Source organism: Physeter macrocephalus, chromosome 19, assembly GCF_002837175.3.
Source record: "Physeter macrocephalus isolate SW-GA chromosome 19, ASM283717v5, whole genome shotgun sequence".
Classification (NCBI taxonomy): Eukaryota; Metazoa; Chordata; class Mammalia; order Artiodactyla; family Physeteridae; genus Physeter; species Physeter macrocephalus.
The window spans coordinates 63559831-63569690 of NC_041232.1; the positions used below are offsets into that span (position 1 = coordinate 63559831).

General features: G+C 50.2%; 1 protein-coding gene across 2 annotated transcripts in view; it reads left to right on the top strand.

Moving 5' to 3' along the window:
- The first annotated feature begins 1489 nt into the window (after positions 1-1489).
- Positions 1490-9860, top strand: part of LIPG (lipase G, endothelial type) — a 28175-nt gene continuing 19804 nt past the window's right edge. The window contains exons 1-4 of one of the 2 annotated variants that reach the window (XM_055080407.1): positions 1490-1851; positions 4753-4934; positions 6595-6774; positions 8107-8218. In XM_055080407.1, the coding sequence (XP_054936382.1) occupies positions 1740-1851; positions 4753-4934; positions 6595-6774; positions 8107-8218 (586 nt within the window). In that variant the 5' untranslated portion in view covers positions 1490-1739. Of the gene's footprint in view, positions 1852-4326; positions 4529-4752; positions 4935-6594; positions 6775-8106; positions 8219-9860 lie in introns of those variants that run through there. The other variant, XM_055080408.1, reaches the window with a different exon arrangement.

Below are 9860 nucleotides of genomic sequence, written 5' to 3' on the forward strand. Positions count from 1 at the left end.
TAGCACACAGGAGGGACAAAGTGTGCTTTGCTGGCAGCTGGAGTAACAACAGTAACGAGGATAGGCTGGAACAGGACCTGCTCCTCCAGACTGGTTTCCCCACACAGATCTTCCAGGAGGGGCCCCCGACACCAGGGAGGAAGGGGCGCGGGGCTGCTCGGGCCTTTTTCCTCCCCAGGCAGGAGCGGGACTGGTTCTGGCGACGGCGGGGTTACTCGCAGTCAAAGGTGTAGTCTGGGAGAGCCAGTTCTGGCTGGAAGGAGGAGGGATGGCGGTGCTCGGCCCCGCCGCGGCGCTTTGTATATCTCCCACCTCCTCGGGGTTCCCGAGGGCGGTTGAGGCGCAGCCGCTCCCTAGCTGTCCCGGCCGCTGCCGGCTTAGCGCCCCGGGCTCCCCGCCAAGGTCGAGGCGCTCGCCGCGCTCGGTCCCGGGGTCCCCCGGGCTGAGATGGAGCCGGCATCCGTGGGAGGAGCAGGGACACGCGCAATAAAGGGAAGGAGAGGAGGGAAAAAATGAGGAGGGAGAGGAAGAAGCTGCCTAATTCCCCTCAGTAAGTAGTTGCGCGCGTCAGCCGACTCTTGGCGCTGGTTATGCGTCCGAGATCCCCAAGCTTGGCTCACTGTTTCCTTTGGGGAGTGTCGCCTGGCATCCCTCTAGTCCTCCACCCGCAGGTGTGAGAGCGCCTACCACGCGGCAGGCGCCGCACTGAGCGCTTGTAGGTTTTTAAATTTCCCCAACATCCCTAAGCGACAGGAACTGTTACCGCCCGCGTACTGGGGACGAAGGGAAGGCCTTGGAGAAGCTGGGTGGCTTGCCGCGAGTTTTGCAGCTAGTGGCTGAGCGAGGACTCCGAGAGTGGTCTGAGCGATTCTGACGCCCAGGCCACAGCCCGCAGCCCCTCCGGCTCTGCCGGGTTATTGTCTGATCACGCCGTCTGCACCTGTCGCGGGCCTCGCTAGGCAGGAGCGCAGGAGGAAAGGGCGAAAAGAAGGACCACAGGGTGACCAGGTGGCTTTCCTCCATCCGTACCCCTGGCCCGGGGCGAGGAGAGATCATTTCGGGCGCGGGCATGGCTTTGCGCCTTGGAGAGGACAACCTTCCTTCTCCAGCGATCGCAAGCGCGGCGGGAACAGGGCTTTGGGGCAATGACCCTCCTGGGGCTGCAGGGGCGAGCGGAGAATCTAGGGTCCGGGAGTGGACACTAGGGAAAAGTGGGGTGGCGAGAGCGCGGCTGCCCGCGAAGCTGACTGGGGAGGAGACAAGGCGGCGCGTGCGGAGTGTCCATGCGGTGGGTGTGCGGCGCTTTCATTCAAACTTTGGGGAGTCTTGTTCGGGCTTCAGCGAAGGTGTGACCAATCAGAGTCCGGGGACGGGAATAAATTATGCAAATCACCATCTGGCGATGGGTCAGATGACTCCAATAGTTTAAAAAACTACCTCGCCCGGGAGCTCGCGGTGTGACATTGGCGAGCCCTGGCTTCCCGGGCGAGCGGCACGGGTGAGGGCAGATCTGGTTGGAGCATCTTCGCACTCCCCTCACCACCCCGTGGCTCAGTTTAGCCAAGTTTCCATTTTCCACCTTCTCCACCTGCAGCTGTCTAAGGCCACCACTCTCTCTGGTCGAGAGAAGCCTTCCCACTTCGGGTCTTACGGGCTCGGACTGCTGGAAACATCGTTTGAGAGGCGGCTCTTTTGTGTGTGTGTGTGGTCTTTCTAAAAGTCCCGTTTGGGGGAAGGGGATGTGGCCGGGAAGGATGAGAAACTCCGGTCTTCTGCTGTGCCTCTGGAGCGCCTACTGTTGTTTTGCCGCGGGAGGTCCCGCAACCCTTGGTCCAGAGGGTCGGCTGCAAGGTAACGTGTCCTTGTTTTTATGAACAGCCCACAACTTCTTTTCTGTGCCAGCTCCCCTCTGTCTTGCACACCCTTCTTCCTCGATCCTGCGACATTCTCCTTCCTTACCCCCTGCGCTGTCCGTTTGCTCCCCCTAACCAGCCTTGGAGATCACTTGTTCCTCGGCGCTTCCGACGGGGACATCCCCAGCCAGGCATCCAAGAGGCCGCAGGCTGCCGGTGCGCTCGCCCGGGCTCGCTCTCGCCCCACCCCCTTGTCGTTATACGGTTCTCCTCTCGGTGCTGTCCAGTCAGCTGCCAGCAGCTATTTAACCTTGTCCTCCTCTTTGAACCTGGGGTTTTCGAGGCAAGAAGGTTGTTAGAGCTCTGTCACCTGGTGCCCTTCCTTTTAATCTCGGTGTAGGTGTCTTGAAAGTTAAGGTATCAGGGTAGCTGGCTCTGGTTTGAGTAGTGCTTGCCGGGAGTATTAGGTGAGTAATTTGTGCAGAGAAGCTGCTGGGCTTATTCCCCAGGTTGCCGGCCTCCTCTTCCCCAAGTCTTTCCAGCCCTCGCTCTTCCTCTTGCTGCCTCTCCCTCCTCCTCCTCCCAGCTGCCAGCTTTTCTTCTGAGTTCTGCGTGGCAGTCTTTTCTACTGGAGGAACCTGCCCCTGAAGAGCGAGGGTAGGGTCACCCAGTGGGAGTACCAAGTCAATTAGTTAAGCAGAGGAGAGCGGGGAACCTCTGAACCACACACTATTATTTCATCTTCTACTCTTCTGCTGAGGTTGGGTCAAATGAAGTTGGTCCATGTTGCTTATGTGCATGCAGGAGGTTAATTGGAATGAATGGAAAAAACTTGTTTTATTTAACATGTTCCCAACTCTAGTGCAGTTGAACCAGGGTAGGGTGCATCTCTAGTTCCTCTCCTGTAGAATGCTAACATTCCTTCCAACTTCTATGTTCTGTGATTCTGAGTATTTGGGGGCCATTTCATTCATTCAGAAAAGTATTTATTTGCCAGGCATGCTTTCTCGGAGTGAGGGATAGAGCAGTGAACAAAATGGGAGTAAACCCCTACCCCCATGGATCTTACATTTCAGTGGTGGGAAAACAGCTAGTCAACTAATTAAAATATATAATAGTGCTCAGTGTTATGGAAAAAAATAAAGCAGAGGAGGAAAGTACAGAGGGCTGGTGGGAGAAGGTGGTGCGGTGTTAGCCTGTGACCAGGCTTCCTTCCCTGAGGAGCTGACCCCTGAGCAAGGAACTGAAGGAGGTAAGAGAATGAACCTGAGGACATCCGGATGAAGGACGATCATGAAGTTCCAGAGGCTGAAGTGACTCAGGCTGGAAGTAGTAGAAATGAGCTAGAGAACTGTGGTGTCAGAGAGAGCCAGCTGCTAAGGTGAAACTTTTATGGCAGTTTGTGAGTTTATCCACAAGTCGGTGCCAGGAAGCCAGCAGACTCCCTTTCCTTTTTTCCTGGACTTCCCACCTGGTCTCTGTGAGTGGCTATCTGGGTGGAAATTGCAAGATATTGAATGACTTATGTCCGTGGTTCAAATTTCTGTCAGTTGGGGCTTTTGTTCATTACTTTAATGACAAAGTTCTGCTCATGCATATTGAGCAGTATTTTCTGGAACCTTACCCTTTTTACATCTGCTGCATTGCTGTCCTCCCCCTTGTCCGCTTCACCACCAACCTGTCCACCACTCTGGTCTCTCTTTCCATGACTCCATTTGTTTTTTAACTCTGGGATAAATGAAGCTCCTGGGATGGTCATTTGGTACCTTTTCACTTGACTTCTGGGTGACCGGACAGTTTGATTTTCTAATTTCCTAGCCTGTTATGAAGGGATGGTATCCTGGATGGTTGGAAGAATGTTAGATGAGGCTCATTTATGACCTTCTGAAATAGCGTGGTGATGACAGTACCTAGTGTTAAAAGGCCATAGGGACCATCAGTGACGTGGGCTGTGTTTTGCAGTAGGGCCATCTCCTAGACGGCACTGTGTGTGTGCAGTGGAGCTGAAAAGAGAGGTTTTACTGCTCTTATGAGCTTCTCCATGGCTTCAATAACATATTTAATTTATTCAACAAACTAGAAGAATGTCTGGCACATGTCTGGTACCGCAAGGAGCGCTGAAGATGCATGAGGTCTTTGGAGCAAGTGTTGAAATCGAGATGAGAGCATTAGGGAAACCCATTGCATAAGAGGTCAACAGCTCCTTACCTCCCATTGCAAAATCCAACATCTCTGAACATTGAAAATTTGTTTGGTAACTTGTTTGACAGCAAGAACTGACCTTACCTGACCTGAACTCTTACTCATTTGGCAGCAAAAACTGACCTGAACCGAGAAGAGGGTATTTAGAATCTTTTTTTTTTTCCCCTCTAGTGTGAGTAGTTATGTATTTCCCTGCAGAAATATTATTGGTGTGTTTGATGAATGGGAATGCCCCAGACCCTGCTGGGGGTGTTATCTAATAATATATATAATAGTATATTATATATATATATGCCATAATACCTTTCTAAAATCTGAGAATTTCTGAATTCTGAAACTCAACTGGTCCCAAGCATTGCAGGAAAAGAATTAAGGACCCATACCCTGAAACAAGTAACTTGAGGGAAGGAAAGAGAACTCGTTTGGATGGGGAAGAAGAAAGAAAAGCAAGAGAGACTTATTTCAGATTCGCGGTAATTGATCCTAGTGACTAATTAATACTCAAATATTGGTGAGATGTCCCTTTTATAACATCTTCGCAACTCTTCTGGGAGGTGAGGAGGGAACATTCAGCAGATGTAAAAACTGAAACCCAGTGGGGTTAAGTAATTTGCTCAAGAGTGAATTAGAACTAGACCCTAGATCTCTCACTACCCAGGCCTGCTAATTATACCCTTGCTCTGTTATTTCTCCCCAGATGAGCTCAACAAATCCAGGGTTGTACTGGCTGCTGCCAAACCCCCTGTGAGATTTAACCTCCGCACCTCTGAGGACCCAGAGCATGAAGGATGCTACCTCTCCTTTGGCCACAACCAGCCCTTAGAAGACTGTGGCTTCAACATGACAGCCAAAACCTTTTTCATCATTCATGGATGGACGGTGAGCCTCTGGGGGAGGGAGCTCTACAGCTTTCCGGGAGATTTGGTTTCCTTTGTTTTGGTCAATTAGAAAGAATACTGGTGCTTCCAGATTCCACTCTCTCTCCCCCTCTTTTCTTGTGGGCTGCTTGTATTTCAGACAGCTGTGAAGAATGTAATGGGCACTTTGCTAAGGGGCCAATCTGGACTCCAGCAGGGCGGTATTTAACACTGGCACACAGCGGGCTTTCAGAAAGTGGCTCTCCTGAGGGCAGCAGCCCAGCTCCACTGGCTCTTAAGGGGCCCTCTAATTACGCTTAATTACATTGGTCAACCACTGCGTCGCGGGGGCCATCCCTCCGTAAGAGCTGAGCTGAACTGAAGCAACTTGACTGGCTCAGAGAGTCTGTGAGGAGGCATCTGGCCTGGCTGGCTGGCCCTGGTTGGCATGGTGCCCTCCTGTTTGCACAGAAATGGCTCCGTTTAAAGGCACTGGAGTCTTTATATGACCTAGCTGAGCAATTCACATTGAAAAGCCCATGACGAACTTCAACAAAAAAGGGCTTTAACACTCAGCCTCAGAAGCTTTTGACCAGCGAGGGATTTATTCATTCATCTAATGGCAGTCTGTAGGAAAATGGCACTATTAAGTGAGCAGGTTTCTGCCTGGGCTAATTGGGAGGGGACATTCCTCCTCTTAATGATGAGAAATTCATATCCGTTACATGCTTTCTGGGTCTTTAGGTCTATCACCAACTGTTGGGGTCAGGCCTGGTGGGGGTGGGTGGTATGTAGGCACCTACCTACCTAATATAATTGAAGAGATGATTAAGGGCCTGCCATCCATCCTCACCCCACAGCCTATGATTAGAATTATGCATTTGAACCTTGATAAGGCCCCCTGTCAAAAAATGCAAATACAAACTGCCTGCAACTTACAAATGGGTCGCATTCCAGAAAGTTCTTTTATAATCTGTTTGGAACTTGGAACACCAGTTTCCCATAGAAGCAAGATTGTAAATGGCGTTAGGGTTCCCAGGCCAGGCACAGAAAATCTATTTGTCTAATAATGTACTTGTGGATGGGTTTACAACTGGACCTAGTCACCATTTACACTTTGTTTCTGTGGGAAAGTGTGTTCTGAGTTCTAATTTGGGATTCCAGGGACAGATCTTCCCTACTCTGGCGTCAAGAAGGATGGCAGAGATGGCTTGTGGGAAGGGGTCATTTGTTAACTCTGCATTTGCCTAAGAGACAGAATCTCCCTGCATCTCTGAGAAAGAAACTAATTCTCCAGGGCAACCCTTCTCAGTTGCCTTTGAATGATGGACCAGGCCACTTACTTGCCTGTGACAGGGACTTGGGTTAACCTCAGGCCAGCATCGTCACCAACTCATATCTCATAGTGGGCCTATCGGTCAGTGGGGCAGCAGCAGAGGACACCAGCTCTGACATCTTTGATGGGAAAAACTGGAGATGTCAAGCGCAATGGAAGACAATCACCCATGTAGCAGTCCTGCCTGTGGCTGGCCCAGCTCATGTGCAAGTGTTTGGTGCCTGGGTAGCCAATGTGAAGGTTCCGGAAGTGGCTGGGAAGAAGGTCATGGAACTGAATTCCATACTCATTAGGATTTCTGAAACCCAGAAGAAGAATTTTTTTTAAAGTCCTGTTTTCTCTGCAGATGAGCGGCATGTTTGAAAGCTGGCTGTACAAACTCGTGTCAGCCCTGCAGACAAGAGAGAAAGGAGCCAACGTCGTGGTGGTGGACTGGCTCCCGCTGGCTCACCAGCTTTACACAGACGCGGTCAATAATACAAGGGAGGTGGGACACAGCGTTGCCAGGATGCTCAACTGGCTGCAGGTAACGGGACCAAAGGGAGTCATCTCCTTTTACAAGCAGGACCTTGAACCTGAACCCTTTAAAGAAATATAGGTCAGGGGCTTCCCTGGTGGCGCAGTGGTTAAGAATCTGCCTGCCCATTCAGGGGACACAGGTTTGAGCCCTGGTTCGGGAAGATCCCACATGCCATGGAGTAATGAAGCCCGTGGGCCACAACTACTGAGCCTGCGCTCTAGAGCCCGTGAGACACAACTACTGAAGCCCATGCACCTAGAGCCCGTGCTCCGCAACAAGAGAAGCCACCGCGAGGAGAAGCCCGCACGCTGCAACGAAGAGTAGACCCCTCTCGCCGCAACTAGAGAAAGCCTGCACGTGACAACAAAGACCCAACGAAGCCAAAAATAAATAAAAATAAAATAAATAAATTTATTAAAAAAATTCCAAGACTGTAAAAAAAAAATACAGGTCAGACAGGTCAGTTACAGTGAACTTCAGGAGTCTGAGAATATCTTTGAGATTCCAATTTTTACAGAATTAAGTATTGCTTGAAATATTTGGAAGCTGGGACTTTTAGAAAGCTTTCTAATTATTGACACATTTCTGGATTTTTCCTTTTACTTTACTTGCGGGAAGAAAATTTTCCTTTTGGTTCATTAATTGCTGATGCCCTCAGAAGCCAGGACCAGCTTGTAATCTTAAATACCTACTGAAGTCTGCTCTGGCCTCCAAAGGGTGGCTGGGCTGAGGGTACGGAGGGTTGGTTCAAACCAATGTAGCTTAGTGCCTTGCATTAAATGTGGAAAACAGATCTTGAGGTCTTAAATTACTTTTTATAGGTTAATGATTTACCTGAGATCAGTGGACTTAATGGGAGGCAGGGCTACACTGGCTAAGTGACCCTATTATCTGGGCAATTCCAGCCTGAGCTTCCTTTTAGAAGCCCATGGAATCTGAATAATTTGGGCAGAATTCTGGTCAGGAGTCTTGAACAGTCCTCAGTCCTCTACCTGGGTCGTCTTGTCGAGTTTGATTCCTGAGCCATGGGTTCAAATCGCCACCTCCCCACCCCCACTGCTGAGTGCCCGGTCAGGGTCTGGTGCTTCAACTCTGGGGTCCCAGGCAGGTTTGGGATGAGGAGGTCGGCAGCTCGTGGGCCTAAGAGGGTGGGCAGGGAGCACCCTGCTGCAGGCTGTGGCTGGCACTTAGTCTCCAGTGAGCCCGGTGGCTTTGAGCTCCACACTGCCCCCCCCGCCCACCCCGCGTCTCCCCAACGTGATTGACTTGTTGAATTGTTGGTGGTCTGGGGGCTCAGGACCACAGACTTCACTCACACACCTCTGTGACTTCCTGCAGGGGAAGGAGGATTTTTCTCTCGGGGATGTTCACTTGATTGGCTACAGCCTTGGAGCTCACGTGGCTGGGTACGCTGGCAACTTCGTGAAAGGCACGGTGGGCAGAATCACAGGTAAGCGCTGCTCCCTTCACTCATGGCTGATCCTGGAGCTCCCTCAACTGCTCTGCCCACCAGGCTTTCCTGAACCAGAGAGCTCCCTAAGAGGCAGCAGGAGTGAGCCGTAGAGGGTTAGCCTTGGAAGAAACCTGGAGAACATCTAATCCAGGGCTTTGCAAACGTCCAAAAAGTCTCAGAGCCCTTTTTCAAATTGAACTTGTGCAGGTCCCCAACGTATGAAGCAGATAGAAGGTGTGTTCTGGTCAAAGCTGGGTATTTGCAAGTAGTGTTAACCTTGTTATTTGAGCCTCCCCCTTTTCTGGAGGAATTTCTGGGTCCCAGAGCACCAGGGAGCACAGTTTGAAAACCAGGTCTAGTGCAACAGGTGAGGAAACACCCAGGGGCAAAGAGCTAAGACTCAAGGGCAGAACTGGGGTGGAGCCCAGGCCTGCGAGCTTCTGGTACTCACTTCTAGTCTCTGCCCATGATAATGCCAGGACCTCAAGGGAAAGGAATGAGAGATGGGTTATGGTTTGAATTCTGCCTCTGGTTTCTATTTCATCCACTAACAGCCTCTTTCCCATGTTTAGTTGGCATATTTATTAGTGATAATTACCTGTTTAGAATGAGTGGTTAAATGTTGTCATTAAGGAGACCTTTCTGTCTGATATTGGTACCCAGGTAGTCGACAGATTTGAATTTTCCATCTTAGTGAGCTTTTTTTCTTTTTTAAGTGAAAGTGAGTTTATTTGGAGAGATACACATTCCATAGGCAGAATTGGTGACCTTTTTTTTAAAAATTTTATTGAAGTGTAGTTGATTTACAATGTTTTGTTAATTTCTGCTATACAGCAAAGTAATTCAGTTATACATATATATATTCTTTTCATATTCTTTTCCATTGTGGTTTATCACGAGATATTGAATACAGTTCACTGTGCTATACAGTAGGACCTTGTTGTTTATCCATCCTATATATAATAGTTTGCAATTGCTAATCCCAAATTCCCAATCCTTCCCTCCCCCCCCTCCCCTTGGCAAATAGTTGGTGACCTTTTGATATGAGAGTTTGATTTAAATCATTGAATGATTGTGAAAAGTGGAAAGGATTCTCTTCCCCATTTGGGGGCCCTCTCCAAAAACATACTCTCCTCTAGGAGAAAATTAATGGCAAAATTTTTTTTAAGATTATATATATTTTTTTAAATTAATCAATCAATTAATTTTTGGCCGCCTTGGGTCTTCGTTGCTGCGTGCGGGCTTTCTCTAGTTGCGGCGAGCTGGGGCTACTCTTCCTTGCGGTGCACGGGCTTCTCATTGCGGTAGCTTCTCTTGTTGCGGAGCGCGGGCTCTAGGTACGCGGGCTTCAGTAGTTGCAGCATGTGAGCTCAGTAGTTGTGGCTCATGGGGTCTAGAGCACAGGCTCAGTAGTTGTGGCGCGTGGGCTTGGTTGCTCTGTGGCACGTGGAATCTCCCCGGACCAGGGCTCAAACCTGTGTCCCCTGCATTGGCAGGTGGATTCTTGTTTGTTTTTTTTGCGGTACACGGGCCCCCCACCGCTGTGGCCTCTCCCCTTGTGGAGCACAGGCTCCGGACGCGCAGGCTCAGCGGCCATGGCTCACGGGCCCAGCCGCTCCGCGGCATGTGGGATCTTCCC